This window comes from Pipistrellus kuhlii, unplaced genomic scaffold (genome assembly GCF_014108245.1).
Source record: "Pipistrellus kuhlii isolate mPipKuh1 unplaced genomic scaffold, mPipKuh1.p scaffold_m20_p_14, whole genome shotgun sequence".
NCBI lineage: Eukaryota > Metazoa > Chordata > Mammalia > Chiroptera > Vespertilionidae > Pipistrellus > Pipistrellus kuhlii.
In genome coordinates this window covers 20,328,071-20,354,466 of record NW_023425449.1, presented here as the reverse complement: position 1 = coordinate 20,354,466, position 26,396 = coordinate 20,328,071, and the positions used below count along the sequence as shown (strand labels likewise).

General features: G+C 42.2%; 1 protein-coding gene across 2 annotated transcripts in view; it reads left to right on the top strand.

Annotated features, from left to right (window-relative positions):
• The window catches only part of SAMD12 (sterile alpha motif domain containing 12), a 319,976-nt gene extending 294,059 nt beyond the window's left edge, over positions 1-25,917 (top strand). For both annotated transcript variants that reach the window (XM_036436837.2, XM_036436840.2), the window contains one exon: positions 22,013-25,917. In XM_036436837.2, the coding sequence (XP_036292730.1) occupies positions 22,013-22,035 (23 nt within the window). In that variant the 3' untranslated portion in view covers positions 22,036-25,917. The remainder of the gene's footprint in view (positions 1-22,012) is intronic.
• The last annotated feature ends 479 nt before the right edge of the window (positions 25,918-26,396 follow it).

Here is a 26,396-nt window from a genome sequence, read left to right as displayed (position 1 = left end):
TAGCACTGTAGCAAGCTTTCGCTATACATTGCGATTCTTACCCTTACCTGTTTGCCTACTGTGCCACGCCACTTCTACCCATGTTCCACTGGTGGGAAAATGAAGGCCAAGAGCCACCTGGTGACATACTAATGATGACACAGTGAGCACGTTGGCAAGAAAAGAAAAAAAATCTCCTTACCGCCAGCCCAATTCTTTGCCTAAATCCCAGTTCAATCTTGCCACACTTTTATTATGCTATAAAATGAATAACTGTTTATGAGTTCATTCCCAGGCACATTATTGCTTTTATATCACATCAAAGAGCTTGAGACAGGCAAAAGATATAGCCCTATTGATTGTTCTCAGAAACTCAGCATTTCCATGTGGCAAAGAATCTGTGCTTGAGGCTCATTTGTAAGACAGGACCCTGTCTCTAGCAGAAAACTGCCTTTAGTTAATCTCCCTCCATGTCAGCGCAGAGCCACGGTGGTGTTCGCTTTTAGGGGTCTTGAAATCAGTCATCTGAATGGAAGACCTTTTCCTCTTCCTATCCACCAGACTCTTCCAGAGCCTTACAAGTGGCCTAAAGTCAAAATGCTGAGATGCTTTCAGCAAGTCACAGGAAAAATCCAGGTACTACCAGAAATAACATGGGTAGCTACACATTACTGCCTGAACCAGGCATGGAATCCTTGGGCGTAATGTGGGAGTGAAGCCCTAGATGAGAAAGTGACAACTTTAGAAGTAAGGGTGTGTTACATAAGGGATTTGTGTTTGGTTTTCTGAAAAGAGGGCCTGTCAGGAGAATACATTTGTTTGAGCATAAATTGTTTTTGTCACCAGCAACAGAGCACACCTCCTAATCCTCCTGTTAATATCTCCTCATCCTCTTTAAAATGGAATATGTCACTCTCAGTAGAAGACATGTGGAGAGAGATTTTTTTTGTACTTCTGATGTGCCTAGACTACTTTGCTGTTACTACTCTACTCATTCACAAAAGGGAGGGACCTACTTGTAAGTTTTAACAAGTCAAGGGCCCATTTGCATTAAACCTATGACCTTGAACTGACTAGTACCAGGCTCTTTTAAGGGATGCCTTGCAGTGTTTTAGGGCAGTGATGACTATAATAACGGTGAGTTCTCATAAAGCTCTGTATACTTTAAAAAACACGTTCTCACACACTTTTAAACTTCAGATTGTTATAAAATCATCCTGAGTGAGTTATGGCAGATATTCTTGTCTTCCACATTTTACAGGTTAGAGACCTGAGAAGCTAATGGCATGTCCTGAGTGAAGAGGCACAAATCCGTAGCTGCTAAACGAGTAAGCCAAAGCCAAGGTCCTCTGGCTTCTCCATTTTCTCCACTATGGCATTCTGCCTCTGCCCTCATGACTTCGCCTCCTGGATATCCTTTAGGCTTCGCAAACACGTGTCAAAACCCAAAGTCATTATTATCTTCCCCTCTCAAAACAAACTCCTCCTCTTCCTCCTGCTTAATGAATTACTGCCCTCCCCCACCCTCCACCCCATTGCCCTCCCTAGCAACTTTTCAGTCCCCCTTGAACATTCCTCCTTTCTCCTGCCAGATTTCTTAGAGTTAGTTTGACTTTTCATTTTCGAAATGTCAATCCAAGCTCTTCTCTCTTGCCTCTTGTCAGCAGTACTGCCCAATGCAGGCCCTCATCGCCACCTGCTTGGCCTACACTTATATTAAATAGTTTGATTCATTCAGTAAGTCATCCTTGAAACTCTGCTATGGGCCAGGCTCTGTGCTTGGTCTAGGGAGGCTGCTCTGAGCAAAAACAAATAGGGACCTTGTTTTCACGGTGCTCCGTTCTCCAAATAGCAGCAATCAATAGTCACTCCAACAGATGTAAAAGGGCAACTATGACAATTGTCCGAAAGACAAATACATGATCACCCTACCAGCAGTACCCATACAGAGTGGTGTTTTTAAACCATGTATATGATCTCGGCACACCCTCTGCTTTGAACAGTTCCTAACTGCCCACTGCCTACATGATAAAATCCAAACGCATTAGCGAGGTATACGTGTCTCTTCATGATCTGGCCCCAAACACTAGGTTATGTTGCAAGCCACTGTACTCTGCTTGCTCCCCCACCCCTTACTCGGTTAACTCATCCTGTGACTAAGCCGTAGCTAATCTTTTTCCACGTCTTGCCATTCCAGAAACATCTCTGCTCCTTCTCTCTTCCACATCCTGGCTTCCACAGAACTAACTCTCTACAAGAATGCTGATGCTCTAGCTACAGGAGATACCTGCACACACACCAGCTCAGCTTACATGCCCCTTCCTGCCCCCTACATGTAATTAATGCTCCTTAAAGGTTTGTAACACGTTTCCCCATCACTCATATAGCACTTCTCCCATTAGAAATACACTGAGTGGCCAGATTATTATGATCTCTGAACGCATAATAATCTGACCACTCAGTGTTTATCCTATATAATAAAAGTCTAATATATGGATGAAACCAGTTTGGCTCAGTGGATAGAGTATCGGTCTGTGGACTGAAAGGTCCCAGGTTCGATTCTGGTTAAGGGCATATACATTGGTTGTGGGCACATCCCCAGTAAGGGTTGTGCAGGAGGCAGCTGATCGATGTCTCTCTCTCATCGATGTTTCTAGCTCTCTATCCTTCTCCCTTCCTCTCTGTAAAAAAATCAATAAAATATATATATTTTTAAAAAAGGCTAATATGAAAATTGCCCCCTCAACCAGGAGTTTGACTAGCAGACAGGACTGCCTACTGCCCATATCCCCTCCCCAGGGCCAGGCTGGCCAGACTCCACCTATGCACGAATTTATGAACCAGGCCTCTAATATATATATATATATATATATATGTATTGAGTGGCCAGATTATTATGTGTTCAGAGATTATAACAACCTTGCAACTCAGTGTAGATACTACCCTGTTTCCCCAAAATAAGACAGTATCTTATATTAATTTTTTCTCCCAAAGTTGTGCTAGGTCTTATTTTCAGGGGATGTCTTATTTTCGGGGAAACATGAGTAGTAGTTCCTGTCTTTCTACCTCCCTTCCCATCAGATTGTGTACCACTTGTAGGCATAGATTGTTTTAATTACTAAAAGTTTGAATGTATGTTTATTCTATTACATAGAGTGTAACCATAAATACACAATAGAGGGGACAAAAATATTTCGTTCATATGTCATTTCTTTTCACCGTGAGTTTCTAATTTGTCTTGAGTATTCCATCCCTCTCCTCCCCAGTCCCTGTTTAACTTCAAGAAGTTAGTTTTCTCTCCTGTTATTCCAGAGGTCTTTATATCATCATATTCTACTGTGTATGTATCTTCTGTTTTCTATGCACAAATGTTCCCCACCCTTCCTGCTTTTTCAACCTCTGGCAAAGGATAGGCTTTTCATGCTTGCACAATCACTGGTTAAATGATTACAACATGGCCACAACGAAATATGGGAGAGGTGTTCTTTGGGAGGGTTCGATCTGTTTGTTTGTGTAATGGGGATAAAGTTCTGGGAATGGATGAAGTAACAGTCACCTCTGTTCCTATTACCTTTCCAAACTTGGCCAAGTCTAGATCTTGTTTCTCTGCTAACGTAGCTTCAATCATGATTATTGTTGATTGGTTCCCAGGGTTTGCAACAGGAAATTGAGAAACACATGAGAATAGTTGAGAATAATTCCTTGGGAAACTGCTTTTACAGCATGATAAGAAGGATAGAAGAAAAAAAATGTAGTGATTAATTGAAAACAGACTCTTGGGAAGGAGGTAAGCTTTTATTAAAAATGTACACTTCTTGAGGACTTCAAGGATCTGGCAGCTGAAATGAAACATTTCTCAGAGACTATCTAATTTCCTATTCCACAGCCTAATAGTCACAGAAACAAAGTCATAAAGTGCAGGATCATGGCCAGATTATTTATGTATATCAAAATAACAGATAGATGCCTTTGTAAAATATAAAATAAAAAATTAATAGCCCAGCAGAATTGCTGTAGAGAACAAGAACATTATTCACCATTTCCATACGAAAGGACATGACAGTGGAATTATGCATAACCACAGTGCTCACTCACCCTAGTGCATGTGCCAAGAGATACAGTTTCTCTCAGCCTTAGAGGCACAACTCCCACGCCAGTCCCTCCCTCTATGAACAGCCTAAACCATTTACCTAGAAGGCCAGATCATTTTTATCATTTCCAATGTATACCTTTTTGTTGTTTGTTTGTTTGTTTGATTTTTTTAAATATACTTTATTTATTTCAGAAATGAAGGGAGAGGGAGAGAGAGATAGAAACATCAATGATAAGAGAGAGTCACTGATCTGCTGCCTCCTACAGGCCCCACACTGGTTATCAAGCCACAACCTGGGCATGTGTCCTGACCGGAATCGAACTATGACCTCCTGGTTCACAGGTTGATGCTCATTCCCTGAGCCACGCCGACCAGGCTCCAAAGGATATCTTAATTTTAAAAAGATAAATAAGGACTTGAATGTTGATCATAAGGATGCCTTCTGGGTAAACAGTAGAAACTTTGGGGTGAATTGTTTTATTTTTTTATTGCTATGTGACACACTACCCCCAAAACTTAGTGGCTTAAAACAGCAACTATTATGTCACAATTTTGAGGGTTGAGAATTGGGGCAGATCTCGGTAGGGTGACTTTTCAGCCTCATATGGCATTGAATGTGGTTCCTGTGTGGTCCTCAGCTGGTGGGAGGGCTGGTCTAAGACTGTTTTCCTCACATTCCTGGTGCATTGGCAGGGATGGCTCAGCCAGGTCCTTACTCTCTCCATAGACTCAAGGCTTCTCTTCATCATGTCTCCTGCAAGGCAGTCAGACTTCTCAACAGAGCACATGGAAACTGCCTGTCCTTACAGGCCAGATCTGAATCGGGCATGGCATCATTCCAGTCTTCTCCACTGGCCAAAGCAGTCAGAGACCAACCTAAATTCACAGGGAGGAGGAACAGAACCTCATCTTTTGCTGGAGAGGGTGTCAGAGAATGTGTAGCTGTTTTCCATCCACCAGAGAGTGTTACCAAAATTAGCACATTTGATGTAGGATTTGTACTTAGATTTACAACCCAGCAGAATAGATCATTTCTTCATTCAGTTATTTAAAACATATTTATTAAGGACTTGCTTGTTATATGAGTAACATTGTGTTGTCTATTGAGAGAGACTGAGAGGAAATACAGGGCATGGTCTTTCCCCCTCCAGGAATGTGTGTCTAGATGTCAACCCAAGACAGAAGCACAAACAAGCAATTGGGATATGTAATAATATAATTGAAGCAGCAAGATGCACATCATAGACCAGGGTTCAGGCAAGCACAAAAGGAATGAGGTGAGCTGTCCTGAGAGCAGCAGGAAGTGCAATGGGGACTGCAGAGAACTGGAAAGTTCATCTTGTATCTAAAGAGGTAGATCTCTTGAGCTTCAGCCAATTATTGCCACTTGTAGATGTGGGACGATGACGCTACAACTGCCAACTTTTCCAAAGAAGTATAAGTCTCCCAATTTCAAATGTTGCCAATGAATGCAAATTAATTAACTCAAACAGATTACCACATGTTGTTGTTTTTTTGTTTGTTTTTTAAATAGATTTTAATTGAGTTCAGAGAGGGAGAGAGAGAGAAACATCAATGATGAAGAGAATCATTGATTGGCTGCCTCCTGCATGCTCCACACTGGGAATGAAGCCTTCATATGGGCATGTGCCCTGACCCTGAATCGAACCAAGACCTCCTGGTTCATAGGAGTTTTTAATAGGTTTTTAAAGTGTTTTTAATAGGTTGATACCACTCAGCCATTCCAGCCAGGCAAGCCACCATTTTTAGCCCCTAAAATGGACAATAAGTTCTTTAAAGATTTATAGGGGAAGAACAGAAGTAGTTGACTAGAGCAGTGCTGTTTAAAGTGTGGGCTGCACACCAGTGCCAGGCTGTGAACTATTTATCACTGATCCACAGCGGAAAACGTAAATGCATTGGGATTGAGTTAGGCTCTGATAGCAATTTAATATCCAAGCATGTAATTGGTGTGCTTGTCTTTGGGATACAGGTGAGCTTTGGTGTTGTAGAACTCGGGCTACAAGCTGTTTTTGGTGTGAGTGTATAAGTAGGACCATACGTGACCAAGCAGTGGAATAGGGCCTCCTGGTGAGGCCCCATGGAGAAGTTGGATCTCAATTAACAGATGGAGTTGAGGTAAACATAGGGAACAGAAAGATTTTCTAAATGTTAGAAAGTGCATGCCCAAAACTCAGAGTCAGAAAAGCAGCAAGAGTCATCAGGAGAGAATTTATTTAATGAGTGGTGGTGGTGCTGGTGAGTGGGTGGGTGATGATTATAGAAAGCCTGAGATACAGCCCTGTACAATGGAATTTATCTTGTGAGGAATGAGGAGCCGTAGGAGGTCTTCCCATGGAGAATGACATCACTAACTTCCCAAAATGCCCTTTCCCTCTTTTTTTTTTCCCAATTCAAACCTCACCCTTTCTAGGACCTATGTAAGCAACAGCACTCACTTTCTTCTGTAAAGCCCAATAAACCCGGGGTGTCGAACTCAATCAGAGAAGGGGCCAAAATCTAAAATCCAGCCTAAATCGCGGGCCGAATGGTTTACTGAACAGTCATAAACTGTCATTGTGATGGAAACGCAGTGGAGTGCAGTGATGACAGTGCGGTGCGGGCCACATTGCAAGGCCTGGCGGGACGGATTTGGCCCACGGGCCTTGTGTTTGACACATGTGCACTATAGAGATATTGTCATTCCTCCCTAGTATTTTAAGCACTTTGTGTGCAAAAACTCCCTTATCCAGCTCTGAGTCTTCCTCAGAACTTAGCACAATCTCTTGCCCATAGTGGATATACACTTGGTATGTGCTGATTAGCAAGGCAGGTAGTTTTTTAGGGAGAATAATCTGGTAAGAGTGTTTTGAATAGATTAGAGCAGAAGAATAGAGAGGAAGAGATTAGATAAGAGACTATTGCAAGGACCTAAGAGATGAAAGCTGGGACCGGGGACTGAAAAGGAAAAGGAAATGTAGGGGAATGTAATAGTTAAGAACAGTGTGGCATGTGTATGTGTGTGTGTGTGTGTGTGTGTGTGTGTATTATTCACACAAAGTCATATCAGTGTTTCCCTGAAGTCTCACACCATATTTATGGGTGGTTGATATTTATCAAGAAATATTCAGAATAAGCTCCAATACTTAAGTGTTTTCCAGGTTACTGAGAGTTTCTCTTTTAAGCACCTAAAAAAGTTTTTTTAATCTCTCCCTGTGCACAACAGTTTATTGGTTATGCTATAGTACATATGCTGCTATACTAAATGGCCCCACACTGATGCAATTCAGTCCTTTTTCTATTTCTTCAGTCTTCTACCAACTACTACTAATTGGTCCTGTCTATAGGACCTTGGACTTCTATACTGCTAGCTTACTCTCAGAACTTATGCTGAGCGAAGATGCAAGGACACTGCATGCATCTCCATGGAATAGAGAGCACTTGGTAACAGCCATTTTTCTCGCAATATATAAGCTTCTTAAAGGCTGTCTTTGATATTTAGATTTATTTCCATACTCTGTATTAGTAGTTAGCAAACTTTTGGGGGGAAGGAACCACATAGTAAATATTTTAGGCTTTGTGGGACATGCAATCACTAGCAAGAAAGAAATAGGTGCTTCGTCGTCAACCAGCAAGTCGTGGCAAAGAATTACAATTTCATGAGGTACTATAGCTTTAATGCAAAGATAAACCTGGGTATTGAATTCAACACCACATTTACTTACTACACTACAGTAATATGCCTCTACACTAAGTAGCCCCAGACTTCTGCAACTGAGTACTTTTCCTCCCCCTTTTGATTTCCAAAATAAATTTAACACCATGTTTCTAATGAACATCTATACCCATGGTAGATGGCATCATGCTAAAATGCTTTCTGCTTCAGTGATATATGGAGTTTCTCCGAGACAAAAAAAAAAAAAAATCTCTCTCCTGAAGCCTCTTTAGATGAACATTACCTTGCAAGTAGAAATGCCTGACAGTCTTGCCTCTTTACACCTTGATGTCTCTAACAAGGGCAGCCACTCACCACCAGCTCCTACACGCTGCAGAAACCACAGTCCCAGCACACTGGCGGCTAGCTACATGACATCCTGGCACAGAAAAGTGAGCAGAACGTGAAATGTTGTTGAAAGCGAGATTGTGGTCAGCCAGACTTTTGTCCCTAAGTGAAGCCTTACTGTCATAAGACAAATGACTCCATGTGTCTCTACTCTGTCAACAAGTAATCTATGTCTCCTTAGGATTCCATCCTGAATAATCAGTGACTGAGATGACCGAATCCCCAGTGATTCTTGCTTGTTTCCACAAGAATGTTATTCTTTGAGGCCACCACAGGGTATCTTAAAAAGCTGGGACATATCACAGGCACATTTGTACCTAATCATGAACTTGGCTCCCAAATTCCAAACTAGGTTTAAGAATGTGTGTGTATGTGTATGTGTGTGTGTGTGTATGTGTGTGTGTGTGTGTGCGCGCTTTACCAAAACTTTTCCCCTCTTGAATATTTTTTTAATCCCTTTTTCTTTCCTAGAATTCGCCTAGAGTCATCTCATAATATGGTCAGATGTCAGCTAAGGAGTAAGATAGAAGGAGCCCTACAAGACATGCTTATGCCTTAAAAACTTAAGTGTGTAGAAAAATTATGCAAGGGTGTCTGTCCAAAAGTCAGAAGATTTAGATTCACTTCCAGGTTTTGCTGTTCAAGTGTCTAGACTAGGTCTAGCTTAGGACATCTGTGAAAATTAACAAGGCACTGAATTTTGATTATTTATTAATGAATAACCAACTACCCCAACAGCCGTTATTTGGTTTTGATCTTATAATTTGAGTAAGGTTCAGTAAGGTCCTCTTCTGTTTTCCCCACATACTGTCAGCTGGAGCTTGGAGAGCCACATCCAAGATGGGACACTCAAATGGCTAACAAGTTAGTCTGGACACATGGCTGGTTGCTCAGCTGGAATGTTAGCTGGGAGCCTCAATTCTCCTCCATGGGAGCCTCTCTGTGCCTCTCCTTGGCTTATCCATAGCATAGCCACTGAATTCCAAGGAAGATGAAGCTGACATGTCCAGTCCTCCTAAAGATAAGACCCCATATTAGCCCAATGCCATCTGCCATATTTTGTTGGACAAAGCAGTCTCAGGTTTGGCTGAGGTCCAAGGGGGTAGAAAAAAAGACCCCACTTCTCAATGAGATGTAGGCAGAGAGGCTGCAAAAAAGAATTTGCAGTCATCTCTCACATAGTGTTTGGAAAGATACATTGATTTCTCTGGAGATCATTCATGGTTTTCTAGTTTCTGAAATATACATTTTATCCAGAAAGAATCAGATTTAAATCCAGCATTTTATCTATTGATATTTGCAAAAATATGAGCCCAGCCTCCCTGCACTCTCTCAAGGGTTACCATTCTCCGTTACTTAATGGGGAGGGATTTGAAATTTGTTGGGCATCTGTTGGGTGCAAGACCCATAGTATATGCTCCTTCATTTACTGTATTTCACTGCATCCAAAATGCACTTTTTTCCATATTTCAACAGTTTTGAATTGTACATTTGACAATGTAGGCAGCCTTATAATCACTTTAGGTCATATGGCAGTCATGCATGCATGAATTTGGCTATGATTATTTATATTTTCATCACTTCACTCATGTTATGTGTGCTATTAAAATTTCCCCTGTTGAGTTTAATTGCTATTTAAAAGTACTTGAGAAGTATAACACTATAATTTGACATTGAAACAAAAATTTATCTTGTATGTAGAAAGTTATAGAACTAGAGAGCCATTAGTGAGGCCCGTGAGTGAAATTGGAAGCATGACCTCAATTTCATACATTTTTGCAAACCAGCAATAGTGAGTTTCGCACTCCTTATGCTCTCACAAGTAGATGAAGGTGTGTTGAGTGTTATTACAGGCCTGCATGAGAAAGTATTGCCTATTGTACACAAGCTCATTCCTGAAGACAGAGGAATTGCCAGGCCCTTCTGACTAGATGAAAGGAGTAAAGCAACAAAAAAAACTATTAAACAAACACAAAATGCATCTTGGATACAATGAAAAATAGTGGTTCTCACAAAATCATCTGCAAAACACACCTGAATTCCCTCCTTTTACAGAGGAGGAAGCAGTGGCTCAGAGAGGTTCAATCACTTAGCTGGTCTCAAAACTTACAAGTGGGGGAACCTGTTATTTTCATTATTCCCACATTGATTTCTTCAAATGATAGGACCACACAGGCTGGTGTTTTTTGGAAGATATGAATGTTGTGTGGTGACAACTATTGTGCCTGCTGTCCCTAACAAACCTCACAAATATGAATGCAACGCTGTTGCAGTCTCCTGAAACCAAACTTGAACTCTCTGAGCATTCCATGGGGCTGGGCCATTGCCCAAGATTCGCTCACAATCCTGTTGAGAAGAATAACCAATAAAAAGGCCTGTTTGTGCAGAGTTTTTTGAGAGGTCACGTAATCCTAAATAGTTATATAGAATAGCTACTCTGAAGTAGGGATCATTTTAAGTAAGAACTGCTTCCCAAGCCTGGAGATCAGGAGTATGTTTGAGGAAGACTTTCCGAAACTGTAATTCTAAGGCAGTCCATTGAACTTCCCTCGGCCGCTTACAGAAGAAAACAGTGGTTTGGGCCACTGCTGCGCACTGACCCTAAGGAAACAGTGGGAGCTTCCCCCTCTCTGTCCAGGTCACCACCATGGGCAGCAGCAAGGGTCAATGTTTACTATAGAGTTGCTCTGTTTAGAGAAGATGGTGATTGCTCAGAGGCTGTACAAAGATGCATAAAACACAAACATGAAGTTTCCCAAACTTGGAGGGTATATAAGGCATGGAGAAGATTCCAGACATATCTGTAAACACCAATGAATAACCCCCACCTCTTTTCGCTGCTTTCTTGGAACCCTGCCCCTCTATGATAGCATGCAGGGCTTTATGTAGTAGTGGTTGCCCGTGTCCATATCTCCATTAGACTGAGAGCTTCCTGAGGACAATGAAGCTTTGTTTGTTGTTTGTTAATCCTCACCCAAGGATATTTTTTAGAGAGTGGAAGGGATGAGGAGAGAAAGAGAGAAACATCCATGTGAGAGAGACACATTGATTAGTTGCCTTACACATGAGCTCTGACTGCCACCTGGGATCGAGCCTACAATGAAGTATGTGCTCTTGTCCAGAATCGAACCCATCAGTCTTCAGATCTTACACTCTAACCACTCATTGATCCAAACCAGCTAGAGCAGGGCTACTTAATACTCACTTTTATATCCCCAGTGTTTTGCATAGTCCCTGATACCTCGATGGAGAAATATTTATTTATTCCATTGTTCACCCATTCACTCCACAAATGCATTCACACAGTTCCAGAACAGGGAGGGAGGTTATGTGACTATGGAGAGCCTTCTTGAAGTGGCCTGTGAGCTGGCCCTGTAGGAAAGGGAGAACTTGGGCAGGAGACTGAGAAAAGGTGGGACCATGTAAACAAAGGACCAGCAGTATGGGAAGAATTTCATCAATTACTGCGCCTGAGTGCATAAGGCTGGAAGGAGAGGCCGAAGCATGATCATAAAGGCCCTGGAATGTTCTTACCAAATGGGATGTATTAAGCAGAATGCCCCTCTTCTCGGACAACAGGAGATGGTGTTGTCTGGAAGAGGACAGAGAATAGGGATACAAGGTCATCTCATTAGAAAAACGTGGTTGGGATTTTTCTTCCATCTCACAAATGATGGGAAATAAATGTTGCATTAGCAAGAACAGCCTCCAGGTCTTGTCTGTGCTGCTGATGGTACTTCCATAGGGAGGTGGCAGTGCATGGTAAGAAAGGGCCAGAAGGCCAACTTCCATCCTGGCTTCTTCAGGTATTCTCTAGGTGATCTGCCTCGGGATGCCAAAGTTTTCTCAGCTTCTAAATGGAGCTGATAATCCTATCGACCTCAAAGCTGTTATGAGGCTTAAAGGCAATGATGCACAGAAACCCCAGGGGAATAGTACTCTTGGCACATAAGGGGTCCACAAATGTTGACTATCATCATCCCTTCTCATCTGTGTACTATGGTTTCCTCATCCAAATGGAGATAATAGTACCTGTCCCAGCCCATTCCTCCTGAACCCTGACAGGAGCAAATGCAATTAAATGTGTGAAAGCAATTTGGAAGGTAAGTGCTGCATAGTGCTATGTGTCGATGGGGCAGTTAATTACCGTGTCCTTCACTGAAAGTAATCCTAAGAGCCTGGGCAGGAAGGTAGGGAGCTTGTGTGTCTCCAGGCTATTGGCCACAGGTGTGGTCCCTGAATATCCTCTCATAGGTCAACTTGAGGGCCTTAGCATTTGACTGGTCCAAAATGACATAAACAAGGGAACAGGGACATCTAGGAAGCAAGGAAGAAATAAAGTTTAAGCCCTGCAGCCTTGTAAGCAGTGCTATTTCAAACATCATAGTCTTGGACATCTGAGCTGTATTACCTGAAATCCCATTAAACCTTCAGTCTCATAATTCTGCAGAGAACCTGGTAAATTGCAAGATCATGCTGATGGCCACAAGCCAGTTCAAGCAATTAATCACTATGGTCCCCAAGCAGGTTAGCAACTCCTCCCACGTGGGTTCTTGAAGGGAAAACTGTGTACACAAAAGAAATAGCCCAATTCATGCAGTTTTCATAGCAACGTGCTTTGTAGCTCTGCCAACATAGAGAAATTATCTGTTATCATTAAGACATCCAAGCCTCATAACTTTTTCCTCCATGGAAATTAGTACTCACCAGCCCAGGGAAGATCCCCAAACCTTGTTAGCTGTAATATAGATTACAGACTGCTGAGAGCTGACAAATCCAGTTCAGACAAAACTAAGCCCTACCCTTTCCCCACTCTTAGCATTTTCTCACTTGGGGGAACTCAACTTGAACTGAATTCTCTTTGCTTTTAAACTTTTCTAGAATGTCTGGACTATTTGCATTCCGCGTCGTCGTTGTCCCCCCCCCCCCCCCCCCCTTGTTCCAGGCCAAAGGGCCAAAACCCAGAGCAAACAAATATCCTGTCTTCAGAATCCTGGGGGACATACCTCAAGGTGAAAGGACCATAACAAAAGAACTGTTTCTCATGAGAGTTTTTGCTTTGTTTTGCCAAGTCAGAGGGTTCATGTAAATGAGATAATGTTCTGCAATTCAGAATGTTTACAAAGTCTTTCCTAATTACTATTTATTTATAGAGTGATTCTGGGAACACACTGGAGAAAGAGGGGCAGCCTGGAGCCCTCCCTATGGAAAGCAGGGAGGAGGAGAGAGGGGATCAGAATTAAATTTACTACATGGGTGCAAAGTTTCGGGGCTTCACTTGGCTTTTAAGGTTTCTTCTTTCTAAAACCTTTTTACCAAATCTTTGAGTCTTAGTTTTTAATGCTACAAAGATACACTGTTCAATATGCTAGTCATTAGGCACATGTAACCTGTAATTCATTTAAACTTAAACCAATTTAAACTAAATAAAATTCATTTCTACCAGGCACTAGCCACATATCAAGTGTTCAGTAGCTACATGTGGCTAATGGCTGCCATCCTGGGAAGGCTCCATGGGACAGGGCTGCTGTAGATTAAGGAATGCTATGGCCTTGCCACTTGTAGACAAGCATTGTGTCACCTGAGAGCGCCTTAGACCTGTGTGATCTGCATTTTAACAAAATACCTAGGTGACTCAGAGTCACTATAAAATGTGAGAAGCACTGTTCTAAAATATCCTCCCACTAAGATTCTGTATGGTGACATCCGTTATTGTTAGCAGCATTATTTGTTCCTATTTATTTAACTTGTATGGCATTGTTTCAAAGAGATACTTCTAGCCCCCTGAGACTTGGCATGCAAAAGGAGAAACACTAAGTGTACCTTGTATAATCATTAAAAAGTGTGCTCTTCTCCTTCTCTTTGAAAAGCTGCAGGATGTGCAGAATTTTGTGGATATATTTTTTTCTAAAGAAGTGACTCTTAGGGAATATTTTTCCAATAATGCCATTGCCTTGGTCAACAGAGAGGCCTTTGAAATCAAAATAAGAGTAAATAGAAACACTAAGAGGGGGATAGATGGACTTTAAAAAATAAAAGGAACTTGAATTATTCATGATGTTGACGAACACACAGGGTGCCATGCCCTGTGACTAAGTGAGGGGGAGTACAGATGGCGAGAAATTAGGACACAATCACTCAGAAGATCATCTTCCAGCTGGTCTGATATTGTGGAGATGGGGAGGAATTTCTGTGGCAACTTGGATTAAATGTCCAATTGTATTTTTATGCTCTCTCATGAGATTCATTGTTGTTTGAGCCAGTGGACAGGGTTTTCTTCTAGAAAGTCCTGTAGTCTTTTAGAGTGGCTATAGGAATTTAATGACTTGAGATGCTTGCCTCTCTGTTCAGTGCAGAGAAGTGTATCACTAAAGTTGCCTCTAATTGGCTATACAAATGCCTCCCTGATGAGAGCATATGGTCTGGATACTTTCTTCCAGAAACGTATCATCCCATATTCACGTGGTGCAAGGTGGTAGCTACTGTTGTCAGCAGGCTTTTGATTCAAGATGTCCATACAGTTGGGTGAGGTTTTGCCATTTCCCTGGGGAAATCATGACTTGAGACTGAATGTGACAGATGTCCTATATTATCACCAAGAATTTATAGAGTTCAAATTCCTAAGCCAGTTCTCATTAGAGAACAATGCTATGGCCCCCAAATAAATTCTGCCCTTGCTTGAGGAAACTGCTAACCTCACTCATGTAGCTTTCATCAGACATTCATTCATTCATTCAGCAAACATTTCAGAGCACCTTTTATATTCTGGGCATAATTGCCACACCCTTCAGAAAGAAGAAAGCGGCATACTTGCTACCTGAAGAAGCATGGGATAAGGAGCAGTGGTGCTTAAAGAGTGTCCCCAGACTAGGAATATCGGTGTGCCCTGTAAGCGTGTTAGAAATGCAAATTCCAGAACCACTCAAGACCTACTGAATTCAATTCTTTCCATTTGGGGCCCAAAATATGTGATTTATTAAGCTCTCCTGGGGATTTCTACATGCAATAAAAGTCAAGAAGCATTAATCGAAAGACACATGTCAACAAGGAATTTTGATATAGTATGATAAATGCAATTATCAGTTCGAAACTTCCCCCAGCCCTACAGGCCCCAAGGTTGATTGATGCATGAATCAACCTGTAGAAACTAAACAGTACTGGGATGATGGAACATACCTGATCCTCAGGATTTGGGATGGTTTGGATAGTTTGCTTGGGTCTCGCCACTCCTGCTGGTACCACTCTAAAACCCAATGTTTGGAGCAATGCATTATAGCCAGGTTTCTTGGTATTTTATTGTATGACATGAACAAGACTATAAGCCAGTTTCCCCACTGTCCACACTTTTCTTTGCCTAAAGGACAACTAACTAGTATCTAAGCACTGGGGAAAACATGTAGATGTTTTTCCCATGGATTTGTGCCAAACTGGCTTTATAAAAATCACGGAGCTGCTTGTTAGACATAGAGAGTTCCAGACTTCCCTCTGGGTGCTGTTAATCAATGGAAATGGAGAGGGGCTGGACAAAATAAAAATTGTAAGAACCTTTTTGAGATGAGTCTGATGGGCTTACGTTTAAGAATCTCAGAGTTTTTAAAATCTTGGAATCCAGAGACTCAATTTAAGCTAGAGGAACCAGAGTCCATTTCCAAGAATATTTTGAGGCGCATAGTATAGTCTAGCAGCTCTACTTGTAGTTGAACAGTAAGAGGTTCTGTGAATTTGCATTTCTAACATGCTTACAAGGCACAGTGATGTTGCTAGTCTGAGGATCACTCTTTAAGCCCCACTGCTCCTGATTGTTATTGGTTTGTGTGTTTGTTCCCTAGAGCTGAAAAAAAAGAGAGGGACAATGTGCATAGAAGTCCATTCTTTTGTCTCTCACTCAGAGGAGGGTGTGTGTGTGTGTGTGTGATGGTGGCTGTGGTGGTGATGGTCAAGGTTCACTCATCTAACACTCCCTAGAGAGAAGTGTCAGCCCAAGCCAATGAGGACTACAGAGCCACGTATAGAAAGGCTCCTATTATAATCAGGAGCCAATCACATTCTAATTGAAACATTAACTCTCTTAGGACTGAGAGAGTAGGAGACAGAGGTCAAGGCCTTCCTATAAATGATTGCCTCGAAATGTTCCCATGGGCCCTTGGATCTCATATTTCCTGCTTAGCACTTCTGGATCAGCGGGCTCCTGACATGTCATAACCAGATCAAGGGTCACAGACTGGCCTACAGGCTGCAACCTGTGTTAGGTCGTTTATCTCTCCAAGCCTGACTTTCTTCATCGTTTTATTGCACTTCACTTTATTATGCTTCACCAGTGTTGCATATTTTATAAATCAGAGATGAGACCCTCTGTTTATTGCAATACTCACATTATTGCAGTGGCCTGGAATGAAACCTACAGAAACCCACCTGAAGCATGTCATACTGAGGTCATGGTATTTAACTCCTCAGATTGCTGCAAAATGGACAGGGGTTCTTAGCATGAGGCTAGGCATGTGGTAAGTACTTGGTTGATGATAGTGCTTACTATTGTAGTCATTGTTGGCTACAGATGCTGTGTGAGTTGGTGTTCTCCAGAGAAACATAACCAATAGGATATATTGGTTCTCCAATAGAAGAAATATGTATTATATATATCTATAGATAGGGATCTAGAGAGCAAGAAAGAGAGGAATTGGCTTACACAGTTATGGAGGCTTAAGATCTGCACTCCAAGATCTGTGGCCAGTAAAATGGAGACCCAGGATAGCTGATAGTGTAACTTCCAGTCCAAAAGCAGAAGAATACTGATGTCCCAACTGAAATACAGGCAGAGAGAGTCAATTCTCCCTCACTCTGTCTTTTGTTCTACCCAGGCCTTCTGTGGATTGATTGAGTGAGGCCCACCCACATTAGCAAAGACAATCTGCTCTACTCAGTCTACTGATTCAAATGCCAATCTCACTCAGAAACACCCTTACAGACACACTCAGAATACTGTTTCACACCCCAGCTGGCATGGCTCAGTGGTTGAGTAGCAACTTATGAACCAGGAGGTCATGGTTCGATTCCTAGTCAGGACACATGACCAGGTTGCAGGCTCACAGTGTTAGGAAAGGTAACAGTTTGTATGTATCACCTTTTATATTCCCCTAAGCCCACTGACATCCTGATACCCATAGTGTCTGAGATTCTGACCTCAGTCTTCATGCAATCAGGGTTAGGGTTGACTTCTTAATCATACTCTTAGAGACAAACATCCCTCCACTTGTTGGGGGGCAGGCAGTGGCAGAAATTAAACCAGTACAACTGAGAATGTGTGCCACTCCTCCCACCAAAGGGCTGGTATAGCAGAGTTTAGTTTTATTGCCACATCAATCTTCCTTTGTCCTTCTTTTATCTCCTAACTTCTCCCATACATACTAATTAATTAATTGAGCATACCTGTTTAAATCACCCAATCTTGATTCTTATAATAGCTTGCCTGTGAGGATTCTAAGAGTTAGAAAATGATTTAATATTAGAGGTTTTGATTACATTGAATATAAAATCAAATAAAATGAGCAAATGATGAATAGAAGAGGGGAGTAAGGTTTGAAATTAGCCATATTTGCTGTACGCACAAGAGGCACACTTATGTTGGTTTTTATCTTGGCCTATTTTAGGAGTGATATATTTGGCTCACAACCAGGGACAAAAGATAAACAAGGGCCTGAATCCTCTAAACCAACCTCACACTATTGCCATTTTGAGCCTGATAATTTTTCTAAGTAGGGAGCTGTCCTATGCATTCTAGGATATTTTATCAGGGTCCCTGGCTTATACCCCATTAGATGCCAGTAGTACCCGCCCAAGCTGTGACAACCAAAAATGTCTTGGGCATTGCCAGATGTCCCCAGTGGGCAAAACTGCACTCAGTTGAGAACCATTGCTCTAAACACAGGAAATATTTTAGACTGTTAAGTAAGACCTACTTTCTCTAGGTCACACATCTTATGTATGGTACTTTACGTATAGGATTCACATTTGATGAGCATTCTTCTAGCTATACAAACACAACTACTTGCTTTCTCTCCTATGTTCTCTTTGGAACAAAGGAATTTGCTTTCCCAACACATTTCTTATCGAGCCACGAAATCTTAGTAACCAGAACGGATCTGGTTACTAGTCTCCACTCTATGCATTCTGGCAGTATGGCTGTGAGAAGTTAATGAACTTGGTCTCAGTTTTTTTCTAGGTGTGTTATGTGGATAATGCAATTTAGAGCTCAAAGATGGCAGTGAGGAGTCAATGAGTGGCAACTTGTAAAACTGTAGTTGGCCCATTGTAGCTGCTCAATAAATGTTAGTTCTGCTCATTACTGACTCTTATATGGGGGCCACTGTGGGTGTCACTCCTTTGGAATGTGCACCTCACACCTTATATAAATAGTCCCACATCTAAGTGCAATTCAGGCCCACCCCAAATTCCTCAAGCCTGAGTCACATAAAATACACAGATAGAAGATATGGCTCTTCTTTTTGAATGGGAGATACCACACTGCCTTTTCTAGATGTGAAGTCTTATTTCTTCCCTTCAGCCCATGAGAGGCGGGGCCTCCTGCACACAGTAGCTGTGCTTCTTCCGCAGACACGCTGATCCCTTCAGCCCCTGCAGCTGGAGTGGGGGGAAAGTAGAGTGGACACATTCGGTCCCAGAGCTTTTCTTGACCGCCCTGCAAGGCCAGCATTGCCTCCCAGGCCAGCCCCTTCCTGCCTTTGATGTGAACCCTCCGTATCAAGGAACTGTCTGTTAAAGTCTGTGCTCCTCTGGGGGAGAGTGGAAGCCAGAGTGTTGACTGTGCCCTTGGCAGGCAGGGAGTTATCTCTTGGAGGCCGCAAAGGCTTGACATCGTGTCTTTGTCCTGGCTCCCAGCTTTGGCATTAGAACACTGCCCCATTTGTGTCTCTGGTTTCTCTAGGAAACCTTGGGAATTTGTAATAATAATAATGATGATGATAATAAATAGTAGCCATCACTTAGCTTATAGTTAGTATTCACCAAAAACCACGCAAAGTGCTTTTTCTACCACCACAGCAGCCCAGTGAAGTGGTGATTATGATCACCATTTTAAAGTGAAGACACTGAGAAATTCATGTTTCAACATTATATAACTAGGGAGTGATGAGCTTAGGATGTCAACCCAGATCCTCCTGATTCCAAAGCTCTTAGTCACTGGACTCTAACATTTCCCTACCCATCCAGACGTCCAGGCCATGAGACTGCAGAGGAGTTGGGTTCCCAGAAGCCTAAGTGACTAATGTTGGCCCATCACACAGATATGTAAAGGGAGCATATTGAGGAACCACAGGTAGAAGAGCCTTAAAGTGCAATGGGCTCAGCCCGTATTCATGGCTATCAGTGTGATTGCTAACGTGAGATACATTCGCTTGTCATCAGCTATCAGAGGCTCACGTGGAAAACGGGGTTATTTGGAGAAGCAGCAACTGCGATAACTATTAGCTGACCCTGACTTGGGATGCATAGTAGTTAAGTAGCATTCACTCTCTATCATCATTATTCATTTTTAAGTTTTATTTTACATCTTATTCTTAACCCTACTTTTCCAAAGTTGCTCATTTTCCAGAGCTGACTTGAGCAAAGGTCTTACGGAGGCTGGACTGTGTCTGGTTCCTATAATAGAAATCTTTCCTGTTCCATGTACTGCTCCCCTGCAGCTCGCCTTGCATGGAAGACTTTTACTCATGTGTTTTCTAACCCCCCTTCAGTAGTATTAGAATATTATCTCCTAATGCACTTGTGAAGTATTTATTTTCAAGGTACTATTAGTGAGGGAACACAACCTTGGATGCTATAGTGTATATAGCACTCGCATTATATTCTTTGCCCTACTTGGGACACCACGATTTTCTCCTCTCGTCCTAATTAATGAAAACAACCCCTTACTGATCAAATATCATATAGTATAGTCAGTCAATCCTCACCGGTCAAATCTGCACCCTTGGGAGCCTAATTTTTGTGGTTGATTTGCAAAATATTGTGATGAGAATAATAAAAATTCTAGTATTTTCATTATTTCACTTACAGTGCTTTGCTATGCGTATGTGTAAGCTTTATATTGTAGTATATCATAACTGTTTACCATGTTGTTCCATAATCATCATAATTATTACTTTAGTGCCCATGCAATCATCCATCTTGTTAACACATCATCATTGAGGAGACTGGTTGTTTCCAGTTTTTCACTATTATACAAAACCTCTAGGTTACATATTTGTGTATACAGCTTCTTTCATTTTTTGTTATTATTTCCTTAGGATATACTCCTAGAATGGGATCACTTCATCAAGGAATGTGAATTTTTAATGGTTTCTAAATAAATTGGTGCTGTTTCTTCCGCTTACAATGCCACCAGCAGTATATTAGTATTCCACTTTCATTACAGGCTTATCGGTAGTGTGTATTATTATTTTATATTTAGTATGCTTAATAGTACCTTCCTTTTGTTTTTGCTTTTTCTCCAAAAATAGCGAGCTTTAATCAAACATGTGCTTATACATTGTGCATGCTCTCCTGTTTGAAAAGCCAGTTTGAAAACAGAGTAGATTTGCTTTTAACCTCAAGAACCCTCGCCATCCACTCCCACTGCACAATAATTGTGTGTATTAAACAAAGCTAACGTTGATAGTTTTCTGAGAAAAACATTATATCGCATGTCTATATTAACTACTAAACGAGGATCTGTGTACAGGAAATGTAGGGAGAACCCAGATAAAAGTAATAGAAAATTTTTAAATAAAAAAATTAGAATATCAAGATTTGCACCAGCATTCCCAAGGCCAAAAGCAATTCAAGCAGCCCAGTCTCTGACCAGATGTTGATGATGACTTTCTCTCTCTGGTCTCTAACCTACTCAGCCAGCCTGACTTTTCAGGTAGCAAACTCAGGAGCTCCAGCCACACTGCCCCAATATTTCCTTCTAGGTTTCAGCCCAGGAAAGCTTCCTGATGGATGAACCCCTTCTCCCAACACCCCCCTCCCAATATCCCCCCCCCCCCCGCAAAAAAAAAAAAAAAAAAAAACCTGCCTTCACACTCGTTCCTTATCATGTAAGAAAAAATTTACCAAACCACAAATCCACCAGGGCTGAATGCCAATCCCAGAGGTCTGGTTTTGCCCTTGCTTCCAGGTGTTAAAAAATAAGATTGGACAGAGCCACTTTAAAATAGAGCTAAGCTGCCGTGCCTGAGGAGATACCTCGCACAGTTTAGGCTTCAAACCTTGGGATCTTAAAATGCAAAACAGACTCTGGTCTGGGCCTAATGCAACATCATGCCCCAAAGAACTGTTTGCAACATTAACAAGAAACAGAGATGATGACTACTCCCTGATGGCTACAGGACTGAAAATTAAAATCCTTGTTTGGAATCAGCATCATCCTATGAGCTTATTGGCATCAATAGAAATGCCTTCCTTCTATTAATTTAATTTTCTCCCTTCCCTTTCTCATAAATACCTACTGCCATAGTCTACTAGTCGGAACACTATTTGGGCTTCTGTCTGAATCAGTGCTTACCTAAATGGCTATGCTTTTTCTTTTCATCACAAATAAATGCTGGTTGCATCTCCTGTGGGAGGGTCTTTTATTTTCAGGTGAACACAGGCCACCTGGCCTATTCCTGTGATGGATGCCTTCCATGCTCCACCAATGGTAGAAGGACATTTCAGGAATCCAAGCCGCCCTCCTGGAGTTGAGTGACCAGTATCTTCGCCAGAACTTTCTCTTTCACCTAAGGATGTTAGGGCTTGTTGCAATAGTATGACTGCTGCTTCCTACCAGAACCTGGGAACATAAAGTAATAAATTATTGTGTCTCCCCCTGTTTCTTCCTGCAGCCTCACTTGAGGGTTCTCCATAAACATGGTGAGCCTTCCAAGCTACTGTCCTGCCAGTGGATACGAACATGACCTGCTCCTCCCAGAAAGACTAACTCATGGCCCTGCCAGACGATCCCTTTGGAGCATTGACAGATGAACTGGATTAACTAGGGGGAAGCACCCACTCAGTCAAGTGGATGGGCTTTGGGAAATCTTAGCTTGCTGTGGATTTGAAAAAGAGGTGCAGAATATGCAGTGCCGACTCATTGCAAGCGGTCATCGGCAGAAGACTGACTGGAAAATCGCTTCCAGTTTTTTATCACTGTGCATCCTCCGGCACCCTTTGGGGAGCTGTCTGTACCCCTTCCTGGAAGTCCTGTTTCCGCATGGCAACCACTGGATTCTCTTACTGTGTGCACAGATGGCATGATGTGTTAGACAACAGATACAGCAGTTTTGCAATCTCAGTGGAGGTGTTTACCATAGTATGCCCTGGTAGGAATGTCCACATGTCTCCATCGTTGTTAGTTTTGACATCTAGAAGTAGTCTGTTCGACTCTTAAGCACTTTATCGGAGATACGAATCAGCACGTTCAGTACCTGTGAGGAAAACAAGTGTTTTCTTTTCCTTTATAAATCTTATTTCTGGCGCAGACTGTCTAAGACAAAGTCCACTCCTAGCATATCCCCAGTTGTTTATGGTAGATCGGTGTAAATATGGCCATGATACTGTTAGACTTAACCTCTTGACCCTTTCCTGAACAACTGGATCCCACAAAGAGGTAAAAGTGGGCTGATTGTAATACCTTAGCTCCTGGTTCCTTGCACTGAGGCACAACTTAACCGCTTGCACATACAACCACTGAAACACAGGAGGCTTCTTCTTGGCCAGTGTGCATGCTCTCTCAGACTATGGAAGAGTTCTTTCAAACCAAAAGCAGGGAAATGGGCCTTCTTTTAATCGAAGACCATGCTGGGCTGGTGTTAAGGGCAGCAGAATGCAGTTTGCCAGTGGTCTGACTTCAAAACCATGGAAGACTTTCTAGGTCAAGTTCAAATCATAGCTCTCTGGGGAGAACAACCAGCAAGGGACTCCTGAGTGCCTAAAGAAGGAAAAAGGTCCAATGTCATGCGAGGTTTCCTCCTCAATAGAGAACCTGCTAGTTCCTGTTAATTCTTTCTGGTATAAACCCACAACTAGTTGTTGTTGTTTTTACTGTCTTACAACAAAGCACAGTCCTGGGGAAAAGGTCAATCCAGTTATTGCTTATCTTTAAGCATTAGAAAATTATCCAATTAATTGACCCTACAGAATGCTTTAGCATTTTTCCCCCCTGAAAATATAAATGTGGCTGAATAAAAATCTCAGCAAAGCATGTTCTGTGTGCCCATGGCCTCAGCCTGGGACTGACAGACATGGAATAACTTTCTATAAAATACATGTAACAACTCTGGGACCCTTCCAGCACAAGCAAGCTTTGCCTTTTAGGGAGTCACCAGACACACTTTCCCACATTTTGCTTCCCCTGGGGGTCTCAGGAAAACACAGCCCACTGGAAAAAAGGGCTTACCCTGAGATTTGGAAACCTGACAGGAAAGGGCAGAGAGTTGCAAAGGTGATTGGGGTGAATCACCCAATAGGGTGACTCACCTGTCAGGTTGTGGTGCCAAAGAAGAGGACTTCCAAGAGGGAACTCAGAGGACAGATACCCCCAAGATCTGACTCTTCAACATGTTAGAAACATGACTGTCAGGCCCCTCACAGACCACAATTCTTTACAAACCCTGCTGTCAACTCGTCCGGACATAGCATGCCAATGTCGACTGCCCATCTCCTCAGTTTCAAGTCCAAGAGCATGGTTTTCTCCTTCTGTCATTCTTCCCTTTATTTAGCAAGCATTTGCTAAGCACCTACTATGTGCCAAACATTGTGCTGGGGCAGCAACAGTGTACAAGGCAGAGTCTTTCCAACTTTAGAAAGACTCCTTCTCCCAAACACTCTCCCCACCCTATCTTTCTCATAGTGACAACAGCATTGGGACAGCATTCACCCCCTGCCAGAGGAAGCTGGGAAAATGCCTGCAAAAGGGGGCAGAGGAGGAAAGCTGGACATGCTTGATAGTGCAGATGTTCATAAAGATGGTGGTTCATCTTCATCCTTACTTACTCTGGCTTTTCTAAATATGTTCTGGACAATTAAATAAGTTGAGTTTCCTAGCTTTTCTTTAGTTAAAAGAGTACTGGAAAAATGGTGGTGAGTGAAGTTGGAGCTAGGAAAGACTAAGAAGAAGAAAACAATGAAAGAGCCCAATTGAAGATGGCTTCTCTAAAAATGCCTTAATTCCTGGCAAGTACCACATATTTGCAGATGAACTATAACTGTTTACCAAACTGTCCACCTCTGTTTGAAATCACTTTGGGGGATGCTTTTGAAAACATGGGACCATCAAATCTGAGCTGTCACCAGCTGAGCCAGCAAAATGGAGCAATGATGCCATTCCTAGGGCCCGGGATTCTTTGTTATGTGCTGAGGCAGTTTCCCAGGGTTCCTTTTTGCTGTGCTGTACCTTTTTCCTAAGTTGCATATGGGGAATCCGACCTCCAGAAGGTCAGAAATGGCTGGGGTGAATTTTGTTAAGTAGGAAGCAGGAGACAGGGAGGTGTGGAAAAATATGTTGCTGTCCCAAAGCTCCAAGAATTGTGAACTATTGATGTCTAACTTTCTCCTTAAACCTGTGCTACCCCTTTTATGAAAAGGCTGACACTCAGTATGTACAAAAAGCACTCTTAGGAATGAACAGAAATTAATAATTACAAGACTCCCCTGGGTGCCACGGGGATTAACTTTTTCCAACTCCAGAACTGAATTTAAATATGCAGAACATCCATCTAAAAAGCAATCGCTTTGGTAATTTACGACAGACCTAGCAGGGTAGAGACCCCAAGAGCTTTCTTTGTGGGTAACGATGCATCTTCTCATCTTCAAATCCTGCTCAGGCTCTGTGAGGTGTGTTACCACACACCTAATGCTACCTCCAAAATATGGGTAAACAGCACACAGGTCTCTGCAGAATCACTTCCAAGTTGCTCACACAAAGGCGGGGAGACCTTAGTTCTAAGCAAATTCTGCTATTTTTAACATTCACGGGGAAAAGGAATATGAGATGAGAACATAAACTCAGGATAAACTCAGATGGGTTTACCCCCTCATTACTTGCCAATGCTCTATTTGTCTGCAAACATCACCCAATTGATTTTGGGTAGGAACACTAGAAGTCTCGAGGAAGAAAGATTTTTGAGACCCCCTCCCCATCCCCCAGCACTTTAGTTTCACCAAAACCTCCTTTTCCCAGAACATTAGCAGCTCCATCCTTTGAGGTGTTTTTCTCTACATTCTTTAGGGCAATTTTGTTACTTGTCACCTAGACTTAAAGCTGCAATAGTCTCTTTTGTTTTTATCCACCTTTCCCACGGCCCCCTCCATCCCACTTTTTTGCTTTGTTTTGTGATTCTGTTTTAATTTCTACTTTTGACATTGTTCTGTGGGTATTCTATAAAGAACTCAAACAGAAAAACATAGTCATCCCTCCACATGTCCCCCACCTGGCCCAGGACAGACTAGTAATTCCTTCGTAAGCTTGATCTTGGTGAAATCTTGCTGCCCAAACACCAGCGGGACATACCTTCTCATCTTCAAGGGATGGCTGGTCATTGCTACTAATTAAAAAGAGGCCCTCCCTGGCCAGTGTTGCTCAGTTGTTTGGGCATCATTCCATGCACCAAGAGATTGCTGCTTGGATTACCAGTCAGGGCACATGCCCCAATTTTAGGCTTAATCCCTGGTAGAGGATGTACAGGAGACAAATGATCAATGTTTCACTCCCATATTGATGTTTCTCTCTCTCCCTCTCCCTCTCTCACTAGAAATAAATAAATAAATAAATAAATAAATAAATAAATAAATAAATCACTAAAGAAAAAAAGAGGCCATGAGATCATGAAAGAGGACAGTCCAAAAGCTACATTGGCTTAGGGGACAACTGTGTGTGTTGGGGGAAAGAGAAGGGAAGAGGGGATGTTGGGGGGATAGGACTATTTCAAAGACAAGCACTACCCCTTAGTCTCCTTAGATCTGCATCTAACCCTCTAGCCAGAAAACTATCTTAGGAATTCTGCTTTATCAATGTGTATGATTTCCGGTACCACTGTTTAACTTTAAGATCAAAGAGAATCACGTTTCCATTATGTTGCTCTGGTGATTACTCTAGTGGGGAGACAGGAAGCATGCTTTAGAAAGCTGACCAAGTACACAGGGAGGTTCTGCCACAGAAAGAGCAAACTAGATACTTCTTTGCAGATTCTCATTTGGGAAGGTGGCTAGAGGGATGGTCTCCATGCTGGT